General features: G+C 37.4%; 1 protein-coding gene across 2 annotated transcripts in view; it reads right to left on the reverse strand.

Moving 5' to 3' along the window:
- COG5 (component of oligomeric golgi complex 5) overlaps positions 1-27209 on the reverse strand; it is a 182987-nt gene that overhangs the window by 93618 nt on the left and 62160 nt on the right. For both annotated transcript variants that reach the window (XM_068994824.1, XM_068994815.1), the window contains exon 7: positions 10473-10603. In XM_068994824.1, coding sequence (XP_068850925.1) covers positions 10473-10603 — 131 coding nt within the window. The remainder of the gene's footprint in view (positions 1-10472; positions 10604-27209) is intronic.

Consider the following 27209-nt stretch of genomic DNA (forward strand, 5'->3'; position numbering starts at 1 on the left):
CCAGCTGAAGGACAGAGGAAGGAAGGAATGTGTGCCCTGACCACAGAAACGTATGCACCTGGGTACTGTGGAGGAAACTGCTGCCATTGCCACCACCCCAGTGGAGACAGGCAATCCAAATCTGGCAAACAATGACAGCTCCATATCTCAGTTCTCTGCTTTAATATGATTTAAAGAAAAAAAAATCCAAAGGACAGAAAAAAGCATTCTTTAACCACAAACTAATTGAATTTGAAGGTTTTACAAAACCAAAGCTCCTAATATATTGTAACACAGTATCTCCCCATAGTGGCTCATCACTAAAGGGAAACTTACCCATTTTGTTTGTTCTCCTAACAGACTTTATAACTTCAATATCTGGTACATAAAAATCTTTAATTTTACAAGGCCTGAACCTGATCCTGAATACTGCAGGAATTGACCAGAATGGGCTGTGGAGTGAAATGCCAGTGAGACTGCTGCACAGCTGCACAGCCATGGGACAGCCCAGAGCTGGGAAGGCAGACTCCCAGCAAGAGCTGCTAACTGGGAAAGGTGGCGAAGGAAGGCAAGGGGCCCTTCCATGCAAAATTAGTGAGTCCCCTGTGCCCACCCCCACACCTGAAAACTTTCTGCTGAACATAAATTAAAGAATTTAAATCTACCTTCATTTAACAATGCTTTTTCTACTTGACCTGAAAATATTTCAAAAAATGAACAACTACAGTTGACAATATTACTAGGTGAAAAAATAGAAGCTTACAGGATTTAAGAAAAAAAACATTATTTTCATATGGGGGAAAAAGTATTTTCATGAAACAAGGTCGGTGTTGGAGAATTGTTAAAGGATCAGGGACATGGATCATTGATAAAGGGTACAAATCAATAACAGAACTGTACAAGCAAAAGCCTGCACAAGAAAATGCCTCCATGAGAAAATGCCTGAGTGAGAAACAGGCCTGAGAACCAAAAGGGAGTTTTAAGGAGGTACAGTCCTGTGCTGATAAGATGTACTGACCATGAGAAGGGAGGAAGATCTTTGATCTCTCAAGTCAAAACATAAATAATAGAAGCTTGCCAAATGTAGTCTTTTATCTAACCCAATTATGTAGAAGTAAGGATGCACTTTCGTAAGTTTAAACTAATTAAAGAACTGATAAGCATGTACTTTCGCACTATATAAGTGCCTCTGTATTGCCAATAAACAAAGCTTGCTTTATCAATCACATTGATTGTCTGCATGTCTTCCCCCACCGAAAGTCAGCAGGTCAGTATTGTTAAAAAGGGCCAGTGTTGCCTAATCATTAAAGCATAGAAACTTGCAAACTCAAACATGTGTTAGGAACCTTCCTGTTCGCTTCTTGTCATTCAGAACTTCTCAGTCTTTGCCCACTGTGGAATGAGGTTTGCTAATACCTGCCTAAAACACCTACTACACACTTTGTGAGGAATTTTCTAAAGGATGCTGCAAAATTGCGAACCAGAGTCATTAATTAAAAAGGATCAATATTCAGAAAGTAACATGTGACACAGGGTCCTCCACACATTTACAACAGCAAACAATATTCTAATACTGAGCAGGAAAGCCCTAGATATTACTTTTATTTTAAAATCCTGCTATTTTTCAAAATGTTGCTATTAAACTTGCCCATATGTTCCAACAACTACAGCTCTCATGAGTCTTCTATTATTAATGGTAGTTGAAAATAGTCTTGGAATACAGATACTTGAAAAAAATGTACTATTTGAACTATACTAGCACAGCGCAGCTCCATTCTCTCAAAATCCTGTTTCACTGAATAGAGAAACTATCACAAGTTAACTTGTTACTTCTTCCCCATTTGGCTTCTTTCTTTTTTTCTTTTTTGTTTTTTGCTTTCAGCACTATCCTAATTTCCACATACAAAATGCTTAAACATCAAGTATCTTAAATGCAGAACATGTTGTACCTTAAATGACATACAAAAAATGAAAAGAGCCCAAGTGACTGAATAATCAGCCACACACTATAATTTCTACCTGCATGCATGATGCTTCAGGTTATGGGCACTCAGATTCCCAATGGTTTGTTAACAAGATCTCCATATCTTTCCCTCTACATCAATACTGGAGTTACATATCCATTTATCTCAAAGAGATATCTTTTTTAAATACTGCTAATGTTTTTACACTCAAAGCAAATCTCCTCTGATTTAGCAACATGACCTGTTAAAGCGATGTCAGATATCTGATAAAACAGGTACAACTATAGCTGGCATGTTTCCTTGTCTGTTCTTCAGTAATTATCTTTTGCTATAGTCACCTAAGTAACACACTACATATTCTATTTAAATTTTGCTGATCTTTCTTTCTGGCTACACGAAGGTTTTTTGTGTTCTACAAATGATTCCAATCAGAAAATACACCTATACAGTGTAACACAGTGAGACAAAACAATGGCTGGAGATGAAATTTAGAGATGGCCAACAAGACTTATTTTTTTGTTGTCGCAAAACATTTAATGAGCCATTAACATAAAGGAATAATTAATGGATCTTTTTTTCCTATGGAATTGAAAAAATCTTTTGCAGCTGTAAAATAAAATACAGAGCTAATACCTGAAGAATTATGCATAGAAACACCTTATTTTTATTTTTAATACTATTTTTTGTTGTTGTTGTTACTACTGCTCCTAAAATCACTTCAATATGTGTTAGGCGAATATTCCACCATCCTTTTTTAATGCACACTTTTAGCCCTTACATGCAGAGGTTGCAAACTGCAAAGTAGAAGTGAACTATACTGAAGTCAGACATTCATTTTAGCTATTCCAAGATTCAAAACATTCTATCATCTGTTCCTATGGAAACTGAAAGGATATTCTAGGTTATATCAGTATCAGCCGATTATGTTGCCGAGAAATCTGTGGTTTATTTTAATCCATAGTTCAGAGGTATAAATTCATGCTTAGTGTTTAGCTTGGTGATTTTGAATTACTGAAGCATGGTTAACACTTCAGTTCCATTAGATCATACTTTAAGATAAAACAAACTCCTTTTAGACCAGAATAGTAAAGGGAAAATTTTATAAAGTTTGGTTAATCCCCATGAAGTTTACCATTCAAATGTAGGATATAACTAATATATACTTGGGAGATATTTTTTGATTGTTAGATGAGCCATACGTGGCTGTATCACATCTTAATAGAATAGATCAAGGAAAAAATAATTTAGATTTATAGAAAACTCCTTCAGTAGTGCCATGCACCAGATGGCCAGATGAAGGAATCTGATTTAGCAAGCTAACAAGATCATGAAAACCATAACCATAAGACTGAAGATGAAAAATAAAATTGAATAATGCAACATGACTATATTTCTATGACAAAGAAACTTAAAGGTTAGGATAGAATAAAACTTGTGAAGACATTTAAACACATTAAACGAAAACTCTCCATATGTATACAGAGCTACTGTAAAAGAAAGAACAGAAACAGTGTAAGTTAGTAGGATTTTAATTAAACAGACTGAAATGCCATTGTGATCTTTCACAACAAAAGCCAATATGACAGCTATAACATGTTGGAATAAGTCTTCTCTGTCTACATTAGAATTAGAAGAAGCAGTAAAATGGGTGGCTAACATGAATTTAAATAAAAAGCTTTGGATTTCATACTCCATTTTCACTAAACAAAACTAGATTATTTAAAGTCAACTATAGCTACCACCCTCATCTTATGCCAAAAGTAGCAAGCAGGTTCAAATTTTCCTCTTTGCAGATAAGACTTCAGTCTTCTTACTCTAGATGCAAATAATTGACTTCAAACTGAATAATCAGAAATGCCTTCTATTTCTATATCATACTGTAGTCAATCACTTTACAAAAAAAAATTACAAAATAAGTGTCTCAGTCTAGTTTCCATCAGGATCTCCTGCAGGGAATCAAGATGGTGGTATAATAAGGAAATATAACAACTACTGCCTAAAGTGTACTATATTGGTTAAATTTTTGACAGTAACAAGGTTGAATTCCAACTACTAGCTTTCAAGATAGAATTAAATGTCAGAATAAAAAGAAAAAGAAAAAAAAGAAAAAAGCAATTACTACTTTTTTACTTCAAAAAAGCATACCCTCTGGTAGCATTCCAGTTCTAGTTATTTCAGGCTTTTCATGAGGGTAACCAACAGTATATGGATAAAAAGATGAATGGCTACGAGCCAAATCAGAAGGGTTCTTTTCTCTCTTTTTTTCTACTTTATTTGCTATTCTAACGATCATTTCGTAATTATGCACCCCTATGCAGTTATGTACATCTACGTAACAGCGATCAATCCCACTGACATGCTGAAGTGCATAAGGGCTTGTATTATTTAAAATGTATGACAAAATATGATAGCTAATATGTAAAAGCACCAAACGGCAGGCAAAAACATTTGGAAACTAAAATTGTGCTTCTGACTAGCACAGTACATCAGTGTGGGTAATGTAACAGATTCTAAGCTAAAGGAACTAAAGCTGTACATTAGAAGCCCCTACACAACCATGGGGCACACAATGTGACATCCTGCTACAACCTTAAACCTTGTTCTGCAGTCAAGCACATCTCCACAAAGCTGACAACTTTAGAAAGCATATTCATGCACTTGCACAGTCCACTTCACAATGAAGCATTCATCTGAAGATGACACTAAACCAGCAAAAAACAGCACGTATTTTTGATTTAAATTAAAGTGTTAAAATATCATGAAGTAATCTAGAAAAAAGTGCAACACATCCTCTTGCTAAAGTAGGCAAGACTGAAAGTAACTGGGAAACTCAGGATCACAGGACCCCGCCCATACAGGCATGCTCCAAAAGCCATCCACACTTTTGGCAGTAATAATTAGAAGCAATTAGAAAATGAAACACTATTATATTTTTCCATGTTTCATCAAAAAGTGGAAAATGGAGCCCAATCCCAACCATTCTTAATATCTGAATATCTCAAACACCTTGAAGTGCATTTGTATGACAGGAAAATGCTGCCATGGGATAAGTGCATGTATTGCTTAAGATCCTTGACATTAGATTGAACACTGACCTATGAATGATTTAAGAATAATTTCACCAATCTTGCCATAACCCTGCAAGCTGCGGTAGATAAACACTCAGCTCAGAGGGCCCTGAATTGAAATAAATTATGCAACTCCTTGATGACTGTGTCTGGAAAACTGGTCAATTATGTACGTACTTTCCCCCCTCCAATCCCCTGGGGATAAGAAACAAGACCTATTAGAGATCCTTGACAAGAGATTAAATGCTGGTCTATGAGAGATCTCAGATTAATTTCACTAATTTTGCAATATCACTGCAAGACGTACTACACAAGTACCTAGCTTAGGGAACCCTGAACTGAGATAAATTGAGCAACTCCTGAATAATCACCTCCAGACAACTAGTTAACTATGCAGACACTTCATCCTCCCATCACTTTTCTCAGGCACTAAATAGCATTAGTCAAGAACACTTATGCATATACATCTAGTTAATAATTTTTTAATGTAAAGAAAAGCTGTACTTGTTCCAGAGACAACAACTGAAAGGTTCAGCATGAAAAAGAATGCAAAACGGAACAATTCGCAAAACAAATTCTTCTTAATGAGTTACAATATGAAAACTCAAAATGCCCCCAAATTTGTTAAAAATAACAACAGTATAAAGATGTTACACTGTGAATAACTGAGAAAATTTTGTTCAGAGCATACTGTTTACCTATTTTTCCTGTGTATACAAGTCCAGCATTTCAATATGTGTCAGAAGTAGAGTTTTAGGATTTATTTCTGCGCAGTTTTTCCCCTCCTCTTCTTTATTCTGTGAGGTTATAATTAGCAAAGCTCTTCATTTTGCAAAAACATAAATCTATGTATTTAAAAAAAACCCTGCACACACAATTTAACAAAGGATACTTACTGGGCTTATACCTATTTTTTTCTTTCTCTAACATGATCAGGACACTTCACTATATGATCACCAGAAAAATTTCAAAGAATTATCAGTGATTTTGACTCTCTCCAGATCCATGCTAGGCAGGTAGATTTGTCCACACCTCATATAAGGGAAACTGGACAAAAAACATCACATAATTTCTCTAAAACCTAAAAAATGCCCAACTAGTCAGACATCTACAGACTCCTCCAGGAGACAGAGAATGAAAATTTTTAGTATGTGGTCAAAGATACAGAATGTTTCTGTAACACACAGAAGGACAAACCCAGGGAAATCTGAATTCGGCTCTCATTTCCACACCACATCCTGCTAGACCTAAATGGATATTTATATTTTAATCAGTCTTTAATGATACCATTGATACCTCACAACCTATATCCTAATTATTACAGTTTGTATCAATAAAGCCACAAGCAAGAACATAGATTCCTAACGTATTTCACCCATGCAAAAATCCATCCTTCTTACACAGAGACCCAATGCTGGTGTTGAAAGCACTGAATCTAGCTCAGAACTAAGGTTACCTTTTCAGAGGCTGGAGGACATGGAAAAGAAGCTCTTTTCGGCACACACACGGCCTGGCTCCTAAAGCTACCAACATTGTCATTACCAGGTGGAACTAAGCTTGGTCATCCCTGGCTCTAAGACCCACACCAAGCAAGGCAATATTACAAGATAAAGGGTTTGAAGCATGAGCTAAGTTGCAGAGAAGTTTTCTCATTTTTAAGTATAGCAGCCACAACACTGTGTCTGGAAAAACTGTTCTATCTGGAATTGAGCTATGATAATCTTAACAAATTTCTCTCTTCCCCAGTAATTTCTTATTCAGATCTGCTTTACACAATATTGCTGTTGAAAACAGGGGTGACATGGTACCAAGAGCAAATCTAGATTCTTCAGCCTAGGGTTCATCGTGGGAGCAAAAGAAATGCTGGGGATGTTTCAGGTGGTTGCAAGATGCATATATATCTATTTTTTAAATTTTTAAAGCAGAAAACATTGCTGTCCCTTCTGCTGGAAGGGTGGCTTTTAATCAAGTTCTTGATGCATCTCTGCTTAAGCAGTCCTTCCTGCATCCTAGGCTATTTGCCATTAGCCTGCTTACTGTATGAAGGAAAGCTAGCAAAGAGTTTAGTGTGGTTATACTCACAGCTTTTTTACCGGCTAGGCTCGTGGTTCAATGCCTTAGAAAGCCTCGAGCAGCCTAGAGAGGTAGCACGGGCAATCCAGCATTTCAGTAGCTCCAAAAGTGGCAAATAGCAGCTGCAAAGCTGATACCACCAGTAGAAGCAAAGAGGCAGAAATGCAGCCCTTGGCTTAGGCCTCAGTCCTGCAATCAGATGCTTTCAATCGAGACAGAGGCGCACAGAAGTTATTTGCAGAAGGGAGCTCAGCCAAAGAGGGCGGGCCCACTCTGAGCTCTCTCTTTTATTCATGAGAATGGAAAGGGCAGGACTGGGGGCAGCCCCGGGGTGACCGGCCAATCACACACTGCTCCAGCGTCTGAGTTACTTTTGGTTTTGCCCCGCATTAGAACAAAGAGGTTCAGAGCACATGGCAGGGGCAAGTCCTGACTGGTCTGACTAGTCTGGGAGAGGGGGAAGGGCGACCTCGAAGCAGGCAGCAACAGTTTAGGACTAGAAAGTAAAGATGGGGTAGAATCCATTTTCTTTAAATTGTTCTGTGGGTCACAAAAGACCATCAATCTGTGCTATGTACACTAGGAGTGCCTAACAAAGCACACAAGACAATAAAAATCCTGCCTGTAGCCACTGGTACCCCTGTGTGGTCAGGTTTGCTATTATTGGTATTACTTTTGTCAACAATAGCAAAGAGAGCTTACTCTTTCTAAAAGGATTAGGAAGACAAGTGTGGTTGGCAGCTCTATGAGAGCCTGTTAAGTCTAGACACACTGACAGACACTTCCAGTTTATACCCAGATGGCAGCTTTAAGAGTCTACCAGGAACAGGAGTGAAAGGCATCACTTCTAAAGCAGTCAGTGGCTAATGCCACACTTCCAAAGGGGGAAGAGATTTCATTTTTTCTGAGAAATACACAAACATCACAGTATGGACATGCCATAAAAACATGAATTACACTGAAGAGAAAAAGACAATATATTACTTAGGTGTAAGTATCTGTTTTCGTGTGCTACTGCTGGACGTTATTTGGGGGAATCTGTGCACAGCTCATTAGCATGTGACATATGTCATTAAATAAACAATCAAAATAAAAATATTCTCTTTCAGAAACCAAGGGGATATATAAAAATGTTAAAAGGAGCAATTTAGACTCTTTAGCTCCATTCTTTTTGTCAGAGTAACTTCTAGCAGTGTCTCTGAAAAAAAAAAAGGCTGAATTCTAGAGAAGACATTCACCAAATTCTAATGACTTTTGTTTAAAAATAGATACTTCCAGTTTCACTTTTTAAATGTATTTCTGCTTCCTGCTTCTCTTACAGATGGATACTGAAATACTCTAGAATGGAGACATAAGGCTAATTTTCCTCTTAAGGCATTGTTGAAAAGTGCTAGATGAAATATAGAAATACAGCTCACTCTTATGTAGGCAACTGATCTCATGTATTATTTACACAGCAGATGAAAACAAGGGTGGAAACTAAAACTGCATTTGCGAATATTAATATCAGATAACTGAAGAACCACCTGGATAAATACAGATGCACTATTCTCAAAGGGACAGACAGCTACCAGAATATACATTAGCAATATACATTAGCAGGAAGACAGTTCATCTGAGGAATTCTGTACCTAATGCAGGAGAAAGGATGAAGGTCCCATGTCTTCTTAAGGGAAATCTCAGGGGTTGGAAGGTATAGATGTAAATCAGCTTGTCAATAAAACACATAGCTACAGTAATAGGAATCAAAGACCTACTATTCACTAGTCACATCTCAAATTCTAGATTTCTTGGGCAATGCCTGCAGGCGTATTTTCTAAAGCAAACTATTGTTCTCAACATTAAATTCACAAATCATATCCAACAACAAACCTGTGATGCATAACCCAACACCTCCTCATGAAAACATCCCCATTTCTGGTATGACTAAGCACTAATAACATTCTTCTAAACACTCTTCCATTTGTTGGAAACAGGCCCCTGGCTAAAGCACAACAGGCATATACTTTAATAATCTCTTGATTACCTGGCGACAGCCTGGAACACCTAATAAATCTGTCTATTTTTCAGGTGGAGTGGGATTGATTTCCCCCGGGTTTCTTTGTCAGTTCCATTTTAGGACTTAATATGAAGAGAAAATTATCAGAGAAGGTCAAATCTGACATGAAAAACTAGAAGGAGTTCACACTGATGAAGACTTTTGCTACATTTAAAATAAATGTCCACTTGCTTTTTTCTTAGGCCCTATCTTCAGTCAATCTTTATTTAATAATCTGTAAACTTCACAGCTTGCAAAAAGTGCAATCACAGCTTGGCAACATGCTCAAATAGCCAGAAGTTTCAACACTGGAATAGTAATCAAGTGAAAAATGGGGTGGTTTTTTTCCTACCACTTTGTTATCAGCAAATAGTCAAAGGTATTTACCACAACCATGACTTCTTACTGCAGAAAAATAGTTGAAATGATAGGTCTAAGTAAAAGTTTGAGACACACTGATAATTTTAATCCTCAGTTGTTTAATCAAGCCAATTTACTCAATAGGTTTCCTATTCTGTATACATTCTATTTTCATGTCAATCTTCAATAGTATAAACAAATGCTACATTGACTTACAGAGAAGTTTAACCCTTGGTAACAAACAACATAAAAATATCTTGTTCTAAGCCTCTTTGTTCTCTAATTTAAGATCCAAATTTGATAGAAACTTGTACCAGATTTCTCCTCTTAGTCTAGCAATAGAGATTTAAAATACTTTGGTTATTAAAGAACATTAAAAAGTATAGACAAAAGAACATTAAATTTTACAAAGGCAAGAAAATAGCACTAAAGATACTGCAAACAGTTAATAGATGTAGCCAAGTTACTAAAATGTAGATAATTACATTTAATATGAAAGAATGTAATTATGCATATTCATTCTTATTTCCCTACAGTGAATATTTACCTTGAACTTTAAGCTGCTCTTTAAAGTTTTAACACAAATCTTTTCAATATATTTTTGCACAGCTAAAATGTAGAAATCTTCCTAATAGTCTTAAGAAACTGCATTTTTCATATTTCTCTATAAAGCTCAGCAACATTGGCAAAGCTGTATATGGTATTTAATGCACCAAGCTTTTATGACAGTGTTTATAGTTAAAGTCTTCATATCAGCACCTACTTTCTTCCAAATTTCAGGATCAAATCTGGCAAAATTTTATTCCTATAAATATCGCACAAACTGGTTTTGTCAATTTCTTTGAATATTGTCACATGTAAGAATTTCTCACATAAGACTTTTTATTGTTTAATTTACACTGGACAGTGCTACATAAAGCAAAAGAAATCAAGCTCAAGTTCTTTTACACGTCATTTTTGAAAGGAAGTAAAGAACAAAGTGTATTTTACCTGAGTCTCCACACCTTGCTCAAGCAACCTTTTAGCCTGGTTTTCCACCTCAAGACGAGCTCTTGCAATAAAAAGCAGGTCATTTTCAATTACTTCAATTCCAGACAGATCTATCCCTTGAGAAAGATAATCTATAAAAGCAACAAAACATTGATAAGCACGACACAGGATAATGGAACATTTTAAGCATGTTAAAACATTTCAGAGTTACAGTCAGTTCCAAGGGACATTTTTGTGTACAACACTTGACAATACAATACATCAAAATAATGTCTTATACCACAAAAACTGAAAATCAAAGGATTATTACTCAAGAAAACCTAGATACTGAATACACTGAATTTACTTCTACACACTTCTCTAGACCCAGAGGCTGCCGGAGAAGTGCAAAACATGAGTTCTAGGAGCTGCAGAATCAAAATCACAGGCCAAAAAGGGACAAGAAATCATATCCTTGTCCCAAAGAATTAACTAGATCATTAAACTTCTCTAACCAGATGTTCAAATAAGCAAAATTTGCTCTAAGATCTGAAATTAAAGATGCATTAAAAGGTTCAAATTATACTTCAAATATTTAAATGGCACTTCTAAACATCTGGGATCAAACACAAAAGAATGGCAAGAGAAGAAAAGAATACAGTCTTTTCCTTTTTAATCACAGAATCATCACAAAATTTATTACTATCATGGAAACCACCATCAATAGGGTAGCTACAGATTACTGGGTTGGACTGGCAACTGCAGCAATAAAATCTATTCAAATTCAACTTTTTTCAATGGCTTTTTTTCCCTCCTTTTTTATTTATCTGGATTTAAGTCAACACAATTCCCAATACCTACCAGGTAGCCTAGGCCTTTACACTACTGCTTATCTCTAAGGCAATGCAGGACTACTCTCATTTACAGAGTTTTCAACATTTTGCTTAATCAAGCAGGTTTTCCCCTGCTTTTTTTGAAAGATCAAATAAAACTAACAAAATAATAGCCAAGGCATTTCACACAGTATCAGATATTTCCTTCATAAGATGATGTTCCACTATTTCCATTTATAAACAGCCCTCTATGACTTCCTAATAAAGTTATCTTCCTTTTAGTCCTCACAGTAAGTTTATTAAAGCATAGACTTAAACATTTTAACTAGGCTAACTGAACTTTTAAATCTTTGCCAAATAACCTTTCACTTTAGTAGCCAATCATTTTTGTTTATTCACAATAAACTAATCTAATTCTCAGATTAGTTTTAGCAATCACATGTTCACAACTGAACACAAAATTCCAAATGAATCATTTCACAGCTATGTAGAGAACATCCCTGCATCTGCACAAGAAAAATACCATAAAAGAAATCAAAACAAAAAGCTTGCTGAAATACTGCATGAAGCTTAGTAAGGTATAAAGGAAATCATCTCTCTTAACAGTACAGTATGCAAATGCTTTCCTCTGCATGGGTTTGTTTAAAAATGGATCAGAGGGGTCAAAGGTCAGCCAAGCAACAAGACAGCACAGGCTGTTCATGAAGCCCGGCGTGCTGGTGTGTTTACAGAGCTGCTTTTGCCATGGGCTACAGCAGCCACACTTACCCCTTATTTCCCTGCAACTTTTTGCTGTGACTAAGCTGCATCTCTACAGGTGGTCAGGCATGTGAACCCATTAAAACTAACATTAAACTCCCACAAGTTTCAATGAGCAAGTGTCTTGGATGTGAAGACTAGTTTTCTGACCCTTTTCTTTGAGCTGCATGGAAAAACTAAAGGAGCAAAGCACTATCACAAATTCAATCTACTGCCATAGTAAACTCTGAAGAAGTTTCTTGCCAACGAGATTAAAAAAGGTGAAATATTACCAAATATTTACGTGTACCACAAATACAAGAACTGCTTGTAGTTCACTTGTGGCATAAAGTCATATTCTGGAAGCCCAGGCTGCTTAAACAAAACAAAATTAAAATATGGTTATGATCTCCTAAATCCACAGAAAATCTGAGGAAGACGACTAAAAAAGGTACCATTTCTTCCTGCCGTGTTTTATCTCAAAATCTAAATTAAGTCACTTCAAGTGCTAAAAATCTAATCCTTCTGATGGTTTTAAGAAAAGAACAGAAAGACCATGCTGCTTTGGCTTCTCCAAATACCTCCATCTGTGTCTCAGACTGGCAGCCACCTCCTGCTAAACTGTTAAAACCAGCAGCTTTGTTCCAAATTTTCTGCAATCCTAACAAAATGTCTTGGGACGATGCATTTCAAAACAGTGGGCCCTTCTGTAGGTTCAGTGGCTAGCTGTACTACTACAGATGCTCCTAGTTGCTATTCTAACAGTAAGGAAGCCCTAGCAACTAGTTTTCAAAAGAAAAGCAGTTTTCATAAGGACAGCAGGTCTATGTCAGAAACACCTGCAAGTGCTTCCCTGCCATTCTTATGTGAGAGCAGAAGCTGCAACACAGGTAGGGTATGTGCCTTTTGATAGTTTTTGTCATCTCAGCAGACAACACAATATTAGAAATCTCTACACTTGTGTGCTTTCAAGAGTGATGTTGCTATCCTGGACAGCACAATGAAACCCAGCAGAAAGGCAGCTGACATAACAGCAGCCAGATCATACCCAGAATGCCTGTGCATTTCCTATCTGTTTTATTTAAAATATTGTAGAGGAACTCACACATTCCAACTGGTCAATTTTAGTTAGTTAAGAAACCCTGTCAAGTGAAATACAACAAAAATACAATAGGTTATTAACTCAGGGAGTAGCAAATGTAGGATTTTGCTTCAGGCACTTACTTGTGTGATCATTATTTCTTGCCATGCACAGTCAGTCAATAACACTGTGGTCATGATCAGAGGTGAGCAGGACATGGGCTGTGAGGTACTTGTGTCTTCTTGTCAGGAATTAAGCAAAAACAATGGCTCACCCCTCAACTGACACGGACTCTGGGGACTGGTGTCCAGTTTAAAGTGTGTCAGCTTTCCATCTGCTTTAACCTTAAAGCTCTGGAGTAAAACCATTACTGTATTAACTCTTACAGATTTAGTGAGTATCTAACTGACAACTCTCCCTTAAGAGATTTTAAAAGCACATATATAGCATTTTGTTACCTTTGGGAAGACTTGTGCTTTAAACAAATTAGAACCTAAGTGTCTTGTATCACCATGTGCCAGGGCTGGAGCAGCCACCAAGGCATCACCCTCTCAGAAGCACCACATGCTGCTCCAGCCACTTCTCAGCACAGCCAGGGAGCAAATTAGAGGAGGGAGCTATAGTCCCATAACCATTCCTCTACCTCTCATCCCTCTGACAATTCTACCTCTTTATATAGGTTCATGAACATAAAGGCAAATCCTTAACTCTCTCATAGGGTATTGGTATTGCTTCCCTTCTATCACACCCTATTATGCTTAGAATGCACAGCTGGAAATTACTTTTTAAGAACTGAAAATACCAGCTGCCTGCTGAATCCTTTTCTTGAACAAAAATATTGTATGTCAAGGCAGAATACACTAAGACCTAGGAATAAGTGACATTTTATAATCTACTTCAGCCTACCAAAGGGTTAGAACTTCGTATTTTTTAATTTAAAAGAAAAAAAAAATTGTCACTACAATTCTAAATTTTCTTGATTTACTAAACCTGAACAGCTTTTCTATCTGCTGGCGAGATGCTTCTTGAAAACGCATTTTTTAAACCAGTATTTCTAAGATAGTTATGTAAGAGGAGAGTCATAGACAGAGACCAACCCGATATGCAGATCATCAGGCAGAAAAACAGTACTTTGAGCAACACGGTTAGCTTTCCTTAATCTAAATGACTCACCAACACATATTCTTTCTATTATGTGATCTCATTTTTTAACCTCAAATATTCTTTGTGATAATACAGAATCAAGATAAAAAATTAAAACTTCCTGTAGGTATTAAAATGTTTTGGAACAGAGATGACTATGAAGCTCATCCCTACGAGCTCCACAAAAACTATATTACACTTTATATAGACTGAATTGATTTTGAGCTTTTGCTAGAAATTAGAGAATCAACAGAAGTCTACTGAGAACAATCAGCTGCACTAACAAAGAGTTAGTAAAGAAGACAGTAATAAACCAATGTGATTAAGCTGCATCACTCAAGAGGCTACTTGAGTCAAAAGAGAAACTCTTCTGTGGTCTGAGAACTAACCTCAGTGACAGAAATGATACCTTAGGTTTTAACTTTTATATTTTTCAAATTCTGTACCGCTTAATAATAAAGAGGGGGAAAGAAGGAAATTAGAACATCTGAAGTGGATTCCCCAGAAGCAAACACCTGAGATCTGCAGATACATAACTCCCCTCAAATGCAAGAATGCAATGACAAATTAAGAGGTGTTCCATGGGAGATTGGGAAGGGGGGGAGAGGATATTAATGGAAAATAACCTATTTCTGAAATTTTAAATAAACTCATAGAATGATAAAATTACAAATCTTTGTTTGCCTGTTTTAGGAAGGTTTGAATTATTTTTCTTTCATTGGTCATTTGGTTTACTTGGTTCTGCAGTCTTAGTTGCAGATAATATTGGTGATATCTGTACCCTAAGAAGACACTGCTATTTTTCCATAATGAAGAAAAATTACAATTTTTGAAGAAACTACTAATTTAAATTCCAAAAAGTCAACAGGTCTAAATGATACCCAAGAATTCTGTTTGGATTTAAGTATGTAGAAGACGAGAGGCTACACGATTTATCAAGAACTACTATAGAAGACTCATGTGCATTAGTAGAAGACGTTCATGAAACTGAACCTAAACTGCTACTGGCAATATATATTTCTGTTATCTTCCATGGTCTTAAAGGAAATGTTAGTTACAGCACTAGCTATGGAAAGGGAAGGATATCCTGTTTGCCTCACTTGTAACTGAACCAACGACCCAGGATGCTGCTGGGCCCGAATATGTCAATTTGTTTGGTTTTGTCAATGCAGCTAATTTAAAACCAAAGCCCTTAAAACAGAGCCTGAGATCCCAATACCTCAGCAGAAGACCAATGCTCACCCTTTGGTGAAAGCAACCTAGAGTTCTACATTATATCTCTAGACTCTAGGTGGTATAGGCAAACACCCAAACTCAAAGAACAATAGTCTGCTGCTTGGAGACACTTAAATTTGCCATGCAATTGATGCATGGAGCAGGTGGGGAATAGCAAGAGCAGGCACATTTCTAAGTCTTCAGAGTGGAAGCTGATGCCTCCAAAAAGAACCTTTGCTCATGTTCTATTTAAACCAGACTAATTCTCCACTGCCCCACACTCTGCACCAGGCACCTGAGTAATTGCTGAAGTAAGCCTTATATTAAGCCTTTAAATCAAGTGAAAGGGATTCCACTACAGGTACTATTAAACAGTATCTTACAGCCATCGCATACAACTTGAGCACTTCAGAAAAAGATGTTCATTCCTATCAAAACTGCATAGATTACAATGCCTTGTAAAGTATTCAAAATAAGAATGTAACTGCTGTATACTAGGTGCCATATACAATGTCATATATTTTAGATATACTTTACAAAATTGTTACTTTTGAAATTTTTTCTGCAGGTATTATTAATTCATTATTAAAGAGAAAGAAAAATTTATTTTACTAAAATCTAGTTAGTTACAAAACTCTTGGTATCCTTCTTTCCTATTCCTACAGGGCAAAATTCCTGCAAACATTTCTTCAGTGAAATAACAGAGAAAAAAGTCTGTGTCACTACAGTGCCATTAAGTTCCTATGAAATCTGATCCTTATTTAAGCAATTTCTACCATCTTAAAAATTAACTACTTGTATGCATAATACATAAGATTTCAGTTTTTAGGTGTTTGAGCAACATTAAGTAAGTCAAAACTGTCCTGCTGGAGACAGAAACTGAGTGGGGCCCCTTGGCTCCGTATTTCTGTTTGTTTTCTCAGACAGCACATTAACACACTCTTTCTGTTTAAGTCCAGAAAAGGAAATAGAACATATTAGACAACCAGGTATAGTTTCTGATAGATGTCCCTAATGAAGGGGAACATAAAAATAAAGACAGAGCAAAGCACTTCTCAGTTTTTCATTTCAATCCAAGACTGTTTTCATTTTAAAGAAATCAGGCCAACAGTACCAAAACCAAACTGGTGGAAAGCATACAAGTCAAAGAAAGCAGAACTTGAACTGCTCATTTAAACACAGACAATTATCTTGTATTGTCATGTACTTTATATTGTTATAGAATGGTTTGGTGAGAAGGGGCCTTTAAAGAACATCTAATTCAACCCCTCTGCATGGGCAGGGCACCTTCCATGATATCATGTTGCTCAAAGCCCTGTTCAACCTGACCTTGACCACTTCCAGTGATGGAGCATCACCTTAGCTGATCAAAGCTTTACTTCAGAAGAAAACAGAAAATGCAACACTAATTCAAAAGCCATGTAGGTATGAAAAAACTGAACATTTTCTAGCATGTTAAAACTAAGGGAAAAGTTTTAAGTGTAAAGCCAGATTGGAATAAGAAAGAATGGAGTGTCATCCTGCACTTGGGATCAGCTTTGTTTCTTCCAAAAGATTGTTCCTGATTTTTTTTTGTAAACTATGGTTTATGTTAAAATATTTAGTAGTGCTTTAATAATCATCTATGTCCAATCCTATCTACAGAGGAAACCTGCTGTTTCTCTCCAGACTGCATGCAAAAATATAAAAAAACACACCCTGAATTGAGAACAATTATGGGGGAGCAGTGAGGAAGACTGACTAGCTATTTTTAAATTATGTTAAAACTGCATTTAAGTTGTCTTGATGGAAGAGTTAATTCCTACTGCTCTCTGGGCTGGAAATCAGATGCCACGCAGGATCTGGAACTGATGGAAATGAGTTTGATATCTATTTTTATCATCATCACTGACTTAACAATGAGCACCAAATTTTGGAGACATTCCTGTGAAAATGCCATGATTCAGAAAATAGCTTAACACACCAAGACAAACACTACTTAGGTCTAATCACAAGTTATACCACACGACTCCCACACTCACTTAGGCCTAAAGCAAGAGTTGTTGAACTCCTTTAAGGTTCCCCCTCCCACGCACCATTAGATCTCCCCCATTCCTCCCCCTCACCCTTGAATACAAACTCACAACCTTACTTCACCACGACCTACTAAACCTGCTTTCTATTTTGCCCTCTGCTGCCTGGACTGCCGACTCCACGGGGTGCAGGCAGCAGCCCCACATCCAGCTGGTGGCTGTTTAATGCCATTGTTAGTAACCTGGGTGACAGGACAGAATTAACCCTCTGTGAGCTTATGGGTGACAGCAATCTGAGGAAGTGCTCAGCACCCTGGAGAGCAGGGCTGCCATTCTGAAGAACCTTAGCAACCTTGAGATGAGGGCAGACAAAAACATTATGAAGTTCAACAAAAGTGAGTTAAGTAAGCCCTGTTCACCTGGGATGGCACAGCCCTGTCCACACAAGCAGCTTGGGTGCTCACTGGCTGGAAAGAAGCTTTCAGAAACAGACCCAGCAGACAGAGAATTTAACTTAAACCAGCAGTACATCCTTGTGGCAGAGGCAGCCAGCTACGTACTGGACTGGGTGTACCCAGCAGGTTGAGGGAAGTCATTATTCTTATTATTTGGCACTTGTAAAGCCACTGTACTCCATGCCTCCCAGTAAAAGAGAGACATTGACCAATTAGTCCAATAGGGAACCACCACGACAGGGCACTGAAGCATGTGAGTGTGAGGAGGGGCTGAGAGAACTGAGTCTGTTAACCTTGAAAAGAGATAGTTAAGAAGAGAACTAACTGCATCTTCTGCTACCTGACAGACAGACCTTTCCCAGAGGTGCACACGGATGGGACAAGTGGCAAGAGACACAAGCTACAACATAGGAAATTCTAGTTAGACATGGGGGGAGAACACTTTACTTATGGTTCTGTACACGTTACCCATGGAGGATATTAACCTGCAGAAATGCACACACTGTATTTTAATATAATTACAATTGATAAACTGTGAAACATTAGGATCTAGAACTTGAAAAATCACCCTAAGCTTCTTAAGCCTTCCCTCAAAACAGGCTGATTTGAGAAACTTCCTTAAGAGCTCCCAAAACATTTTTAGTAACTAAAACTGCATCTTCTTCTAAATTCTCTGTGATAAAATACTCATACAGAATTGTAACATTCATGCCATTCAATAGTACTTGGGTGGAGCTGAAACCAATTTCAGCCCAAGTATTCTATCTGAGCTATGGCCTAGAAATCAGAAAATATTCAAAAGAAAATTTCTTATACCAATGGCCATAAATTACAAGCATAACAGGTCTGTAACATGAATATATAACTTATAAAGTCCACATTTTGTTCTGACAATTAAGTGTTCATTAAAAATAAACAGAAAAACCCACACTTCTCCACAATAAAATCATTGAAGTTTAATTTAGACACTCCACAGATAAGGAACTGCTCTTCAGATGCACATGGACTTTCAAAATCAAATTTATTCTGGCAACAAAACAATAATACCTCTACAAGTCAATACTCCTCTTGGGCTTTTTTTGGAGCAAAGTAAAAATAAAACATGTTGCCAGTAAAAATCTAGTTGTCCTATTTCAGTTTTGAACAGATTTCATAGCATCATGGATGCAAAGCAAATGTACAGCATGTGTGAAAGATGAAAACAGAAAAGGGGACAGAAAGGTATAATATGGAACAGGAGAGAGATGTAGCCCAAGTGAGGCATTACAGAAGAAATGAACTTTAGCTTTGAAAGAGTTGAGAATAACAGAATGCTCAAAAATAACAGACAGAAAATTATGAAGGAATGTAGTGAAAGGATACAAATACAGATCAGTTCATACAGTTTGGTCTTATTAATCTGTAAGGGTAATTTAGTGCCATCATACGCTTTCCACCTTGACAAGTTCCTTCCCACCCCCACCTAAGCCCATAGCTTCGCACTGCTTGCTCATTACCAAGGCCAATGGTAATGCTCATTTCTGCTCAAATTTCAGGAGAGCATCCAAAACTGGAAAACAAAGAGGTGAATAAAGCTTGTGTTTAATAAGTTTCATGCAGACAGTAATCAGGATTTTTACTGCCTCGAAAATATTTCTTAACATCTCAACAGGTGAACAATAAGCAGTCCTTGAAATGGAGCATCATATCAGTATATAAAATGAAGCAGGATGAAAGGAATGTACTCTCATATTTACCAGAGATAATTGCATTGAAAATATGTTACAACTGCACCATAAACCCATGTAAAAGAAGTATGCCCTTCCAAATGGAGTGGATTAAGTAAACCATCCCCTTCCTGAACTAGGAAACTGAGATAAGGACTCATCTAAATGAAGGTATATGGGCTTGGCTGTCTTTTGTTTGCCTAAGTTAGTGTCGTCACTAAAGCCATGAAAGCCAGCAAAATAGTTATGAGCCGAGAGATGCAAAATATAACCTAAATTTACATGTTGGCCTGAAAATACAAGCCTTTTGGCAGCTTTTACATATTATTAATATGTTATCATTCAATAGCTAAGTAGAATTTCTCAATATAGAGCATTATGTAAACGTGCGATGATTCAGTTTCCATCAGTACCATCCCATGTTGCAATAGACCATGCAATGATAAAAGAAAATGAAAGAAAATGATCATGTGTCTCAAGAATCTTAGTCAAAAATAACTTCTTTCAAACATCCCACCAGTTGCTGAGAAGGCAAAGATGGCTGACTCTTCGCTGAATCACTGCCTTCGAAGGAGGGCAGGGGAGATTTTGGTTAATTTGTGAGTTTTAATTCATGATGTTAATGGTTAATGACCTAATTTTTGAATACTTTACACCTGGATACAGGTATACATGGACAGCCACAGGCTTACAGGTCTACAAGTCTACAATTACCATACTGAACTAGCTAGTTTGCACTTAGTTTTTTTCTTTTTGGTGAGCTTTAGCCTACATTTTTTGAGTTTATACCATTATTTTTGCACTAATATGTGAATCCAAAAATGTAGCTTGCCCATGGGAGAACACAGGTAGTTTCTAACATACACTTGTAAATGACAGGAGACTCTTTAGGATCAGTAGTGCTACAGTGCTATACAAAGTAATAAAAAAAAAATCATGCTATCTTGGCCCCTGCATAAGGGGGAATACTACTTTTTTTCTTTACTACATATGTATAAGCTGCAAATATTTCTTTCATATTCCTCTTTCCTTATGGGTCTCTCCTGCCTCTTTTCAACACCCACCATTCACCCTTTCATACTTACACCTTCACGAAAACACTTCTGCAAAAGCAGAACTGCATTTTCTTTAGTAACAGCTGGGTTAACTCCCTCAGTACTCTAGAATATACATAATTTTTGTCTTCAATAAATGCATGTTTAATTCCTCCCACCTCTCACCTGCCATATCATCAATAACTTCCTGCAACTGGCTGCAGATCTACCTGTTTTTATTATCTTTAGAGTCAACAGATGTTGCATAGGCTATAAATCACACAGGTTTTATGAATCTCAGATACTCTGCAGCAGAGCAAAATGAACCTTGTGTTATACAGAGTGTTTCTGTAGACAAGTTGAACAACTGCAAAATTTTAAAACCTCTAGAAATATATCTTATCTCCTACAGCAAAGCCCTTTTGAAATTTAGAGATCAGCCTATGGCAGAAATCTGCCCCGTCTGCCAGCATTCTTGCCAATTCTTCTAGCAATAATAAAACTTAGCAACAGTACTAAAAAGATGTGCAAGAAAAGAATGTTGTTTGAAAGCCAAACTGAACCTAAGAGTGTTCATATTCCAAACACTTGCATTTGAAATTAGCCAGCACAGATGCTGGATGGAAATGGATGGAAATGGCCAGAAAGTAAAGAGCAGTAACAGTTGCTCTAGGATATTGGCTCCCCAAAACCAACTTTCACTAAAGCAGCCACAGGCACCAGTAACCAGACAGTCCCAGTTAAGTTTGGCTTGACTGCAATGCCCTTTAGAAGGGGAGGCAGTTTGGTTTTGGATGCTTGTGTACTTACTGGATTGCTGAAATGGTGAGAAAGTGGCAAACAGCATCAGAAGGGCCCGTAAGGTCTAACTACTCCAAAAGCATCATCAAGACACAGTAGCACGCTGGGGTCAACACTGGTCAGTCATTCTCAGTACAAAAAACTTTTTCCCAGGCTTGAGAGCCTGAAATACTGAAAATTTCCAGCTACTGAGCATCTTAAATGAATGTGGCTGTCTCAGTACTTGCATCACAGAAGACCTGCAGCACGGTAGAATGGACAGAGCTCGGTGACAGCCACTGCAAATTGCCGCTTACAGCAGGACTCTTCCCACCATGTGAACCCTATTACATCACTGCTTTTTATCTCTTTCTGTTTTCTGATCCAATTAAAGTCATTGCAAGTAATTAAAAAGGCAGGATTAGCTGACTGCATTTCAGGAGACGTTACACAGATCATATTTGTAAATAAAATGGCTTTTTAGGACTGTCTGAAGTAGAGGATCCTGGCTCGTGTTAGCAGTGACCTTTGAGAGGCAGAGCTGCCCATCAGATCGGCAGCCCTAGGTCCTCCTGTGATGGCCAGCACAGCCACCAGCAGGCTGCTGGGACAGCTCCCATGGATCTCAGCTCCTTCACTCTCCAAACGCAAGCACTGCAGAGGGAATAAAGCTCCATGACTACAAGAGTACAAGTACTCCAGATTTAACAGAACTTCCATTTGATTTATACAAATGATCTAACAATGAAAACTGTAGTCTCTGCAAGGCACTGACTTTTTTTAAAATCCACGTATTTATGCTATCATAAATGAGAATTCAAAATTAAATGCATTTTATAAGACATTTCAGTAACTGGTTGGAAGCAGCTATTGCTTCCTATTTAAAGGAAAAATATATTTTGATTATGTCATATTATGTTATGAAATAATTTCAAAGGGAAAAGCAAGAAAGGCCTATTTGTCACAAATTGGATGAAAACTGGACTTCAAAATGTCAAACCTTCCCAGAAAGCAACAATTCCAAGTTTTATCTAACTCTCCTGAAGATTCATTTTCAACCACAAAGTTAATTATGTTTGATCTGAATTCAGTGAGCAGTGTTAGGGATCAAGGCAAATTGCTGGAGTAAGGGGAAATCAGACAGGTCTTCAAAGTCATTCTAGGTAAGACAGAGCACTCCTTAGGAGCATAAGGCTTCAATAATAAAATTTTGTATTTGATAACAGGAAATAGGAAAATAATTTCATTGGCTCATTTAGAGAATGCCAGTTTTCCATCATCTCATATACAAGTAGTGGCTTGTAAGAAGAAAGGAAAATAGAAGAGGGGCTGATGGGTGGATATTTACAAATAATCACTCAAAGTTCATATGCTACAAGAAATGACAGAAAAATGTTGTATGAAGTCTGTTGCAAGGGTAAAAATAAGCAGAACACAAATCTCATTTTAGAAATAGAATGAGGCAAAAAAAACTGAAATTGAGCATCATAGGCCCTGCAGCAACTAAGAGGAGGGATGTCTGTGCAGACTGACAAAGGGAATCATTTACAGTTAATAAAATACACAAACCACCAAAAGTACATTTCTGAGAAAAGTAAAAACAGGAAAAGAAAAAAACACCTCCTTGGTTCTTGATAAAGCAGAACATTTCAGAATACTTCTCCATGCTTCATGTCTCTGAGGAGTCTAAGTACTGTTTGCATGCATGTTCTTCATTCTACCTTCACTCTCCAAGTAACCACTCATGCTGCTGTGAGCCTCAGTCTCTCTCACCCTTTGCCCCAAGTAAAACTGGAAAATACAGGAATCGTCAGGAAAGAGGAAGCAGAACATGGAGAGGGGGAGAGAGGGATCTAACCCCTCTTTCCTTCCCTAGAAAACATCAAAGGGAAGCATCATCAGCAATAGAGTTAAGAGCTAAAAACTGAGTCAGTCCTGAAGAAACCATGGCATAGTTCTCCTGTTTTAAAAGAACATTGGTATGCATGTTTTACTGTGTTCTCTATTACTGAACTTTTACAGAACCCTTGCTCTGCATTCACCAGGTTTTCAGAGTCCTGAAAACTAAATGGGATCTATAAAGTTCAGGTTCTCAAACTTTATCGTGATAATAACATCTAAAAATGTGGAAATACAAAAAAGTAGGATGAGATTTTTCAATCCTATATTGCCACAAGCTAGCAATACAGTCATGGAGGCATAGTACTGACTTGCCCTTTCCAGAGAACATGCAGCAGCTGAGACAGATCTGCAAAGGTATTTTTTTAAAAAACAGGGGCATGGTGGGAGGAGTCTGGGCCTGGTAACAAAGGATGCTATAGTATCCCCACTTTCAAGTGACACGTTTTATGGAGAAAGGTTAAGGAGCTGTTTTTCAGCTACACTTCTCTCACTGTCTCCTCCTGAAAGCGATTGCTGCTGGCTCCCCTCCAGCGAGGGCTTGAGAGGAATCAAACGATTCGCTGGTGAGGACTGCACAGAGAGCTTGCAGGCAGAGAAAAGACAGACAGCATCCTAATGGGGAAAAAACTGCAGACCAGAGATTTCTCTCACGTAAGGGAAAACATGCTGGAGACACTGAAAGGATTTGAGAATTACTGGACATTGGAGGATTAAATTACAGGATTCTCCAATCCTCTTTCACACAGTGAGGACAGAGAAAAAAAGAACCCCAAATCTGCATACACCTTTATCAGCACTCCAGTAAATCACAGATCCAACAAACTTCCAAACCTTTCTTGTCAGAAGGATTTTGCTTTGCAAATGTGTTTGGAAATTGGTAACTACCTCACTCATCTCCACCACAGAAGGATTATTTCATGGTGTGTTGCTTGTCACCTGTTATCAACAGTGTCCTTTGAACCCGGTTTGAGACTACAGAGCACAATATAAATCTGCCACAGCTTTTTGGCCCTTCCTGCCAAGTACTTGCTCATACTCTGCAAAATTATGCAGACTATTAACCTTACATAAATTTTAAAAGTCTGGGTCTTCCCAAAGAACATGCAGAGGGCAGACTCATAGAAATTCTTAACAGCAGTGACCAGGACCAAAACAGACAAGGAAGAGTCATTAAAACCTCTGCCTGAATTCAGGTATAGCAGTGCTGTGCAATTCCTGTACAAGAAAATGTACTGAAACAAAGTCCATGAAAAACAAAGGGTGCTGCAACACCTTAATAACTCTACAAAAGGTCTCTAGGTCTCTTGGAAGGAGAGACATAAACCTTAAGTCTCTCTGCTTCATCATCTGAAGCTGAGCATTTACAACAAAGGGAAAGTACAGCTCTTCCTCGATTCAGAAATAAATTTACCAGATAATCCTAAATATTCCCGCATGAAAGAGCATATCAACCCTAACAAACTTTTTCTTTATCTACAGCACAAGGTTCCTAGAAGATTCAAAAGTAGTTACTGTAAGATTTATTCTAAGTTAAATATTAATGTAAATATTTCTAAGAACTCTTAGCTTCTAGTTTCAATTTAATTATTTTATAGACTTACTTAATATGTTATTGCTTAATGTGCTTAAAATGTTTTGACTAGTTCAGTCAATGTTGAACAAAGAAAAAAGAGTGCAAATGATTTAAGAAAACTGTTCTTCATCTGGAAACAGTTTTCCAACACACAGTGATAGGTTTTCTGCCCATCTGTTAAACCAGCCCCATCAAATTGTTTTGAGGACAAAAAAAGGGGATAGGAAAAAAAAGACTCACAGTATTCATCATGATTCACCCAGTATTTTTCACTAGCTTTGCTTACTAAAGTGTAACAAAGTTGACTCTATATTCTATTCTTAATACATATTAAGTCCAGCTCTTGATCACAAACTTTTCTTAGTGTACCATCCTGGCAATGAAGTGAAAGGTCTACAGCACTTTTATGCCAAAAAAAGCCTAAGTGTACAAAAGGGCTTCTGCTGGTGCACTGTATCCCACTTCACTCCAGAGCTAACACAGGCTGACTCGGCAAAAATGCATTTACACCATTATGTGTATGCTGAAAGGAGGATCTGGAAGAGCCTTGACAGCAAAACTTCTGTCATGCAGCCGGGATCGAAGCCACGCAGGCACCTCAGCACCGGCAGAGCACAAGGCCAGGGGATGTGGCACGAGGCTCTGCAAGAGGCACCTGCTTGGATTTCCAGCCAGTGCCCTGAGCATGCACTGCCAGGCACACAGCAAGCTGAGAATTAAGAATGATGCTGTCACACAGCACTGCATGGGCTGCTGCTCAGCAAAAGTCTATTATAAGCAAGCTGATCTTCAGCACAGCTCACACTGCAATCAAACTGCTCTGCCGTGAATTAGTATTTCCCCAGTTTTCAGAGTAAACAAGCAAACAAACAAACAAAATAAACAACAAAACCCCCAAACAAACTACTGAACAATACATGACGTTTTGAAACAGAGATACTGAGTGTGTGCAACTTTCTCAAGTAGGGCAAATCATTCAACGTGGGACACTTGGCTATAGATAGTTGCCTGGTTCTGTAGATGAGCTATTTTTCTCTTAATGGCAGTAACAGTAAATGAACTCAGTATGTTAAAAACAATGTCGCAGCAAGCGAAAATAATTCAAACCCAATTCAAATTGCTCCAAAAATGATGTCTCATAAAATGAAAGTGCATTAAATAAGCAGGAAAGATCAATAAGACCAAGAAGCAACTGCATATTGATCAAGGAACAAAACTGCAGGTAATTGTCTGATGCTTCACCCCAATTCACTGCTTCTCCTCATACAGCAGGGCTCCTCTCCATGAATCCCTTACACCCTGTCCCAGCAACTAGACAAACTGCCACTCTTGTTCTTCTCCCATCCTGTAAGTTTTAAAAATAGTGTTAATACTTACATTAGATGTACTATATTTCTACTAGTTTATGACACTAAGCCCTAATTTTAAATTCAAAAAGTAACGATAGGTGTTTGGTGGATGGATGAAGGATGGAATTTTAAGTCAGTTTTTGACAGAAAAGGGGATAGATTGTGCTGCAAAAACAGCTAATGAAGTATAAAAGAGTTTTAAAAATACAGAATAATGAAATCACAATAAAAATTAGAGGTGTCCAGGAAAAAAACTTTACTAAAATTTCTTCAACATACTATGGTCACAGAAGGCTTCCAGCTCAAATATGAAAATGGTTGGAAGGCTTAAGGACTCTGCAGATGATGGGATGGAATAAACTCTACAAAGAGAGAAAACAAAGATGAAACTATTCTTTTACGTGGGAAGGCTGCTCTGCCATTGACTCTTATCATTCTCGTTGTTCAGGGTTTGTCTTTTGCTTTTTACCTTTTACTTGATTTTTTTTTATTAAAATGTATTAAAAGGCCTACAGAATTCAGTAGTGTTAACACATTTATGCTTTATCAGACATGTAACCTTATGTAAAAAAATCAAACGAGTTTATTACCTTTTATTAAACTCTTTCCCTTAGTAGTTACAAAGAATGACATAAAGAATGTGCAAACTTTGCTAGCAAAATGGCTGTGGTCAATTCTTGTCTCAGAATCCATGCAAAATTAATTCCTTTAATTTTCTCATCCACACTTAGAAAAATGTATTTAAAACCCTAACAGATACCATGGCAATCTCAATACAAAGCATGCAGATTACACCAACAGCTATGTGCAATGTCAAAGGAATGCTATTACAATAGACATAAAGCAAAAATTAATTGGCAAAACTTATTTCCAGGAGTACTGCTTGGATTTCTGATCGTCTCTTTTACTTGTTATGTCCCATATTCAAAATTATTCT

The sequence above is a fragment of the Aphelocoma coerulescens genome, chromosome 1A, assembly GCF_041296385.1.
Source record: "Aphelocoma coerulescens isolate FSJ_1873_10779 chromosome 1A, UR_Acoe_1.0, whole genome shotgun sequence".
Lineage (NCBI taxonomy): Eukaryota > Metazoa > Chordata > Aves > Passeriformes > Corvidae > Aphelocoma > Aphelocoma coerulescens.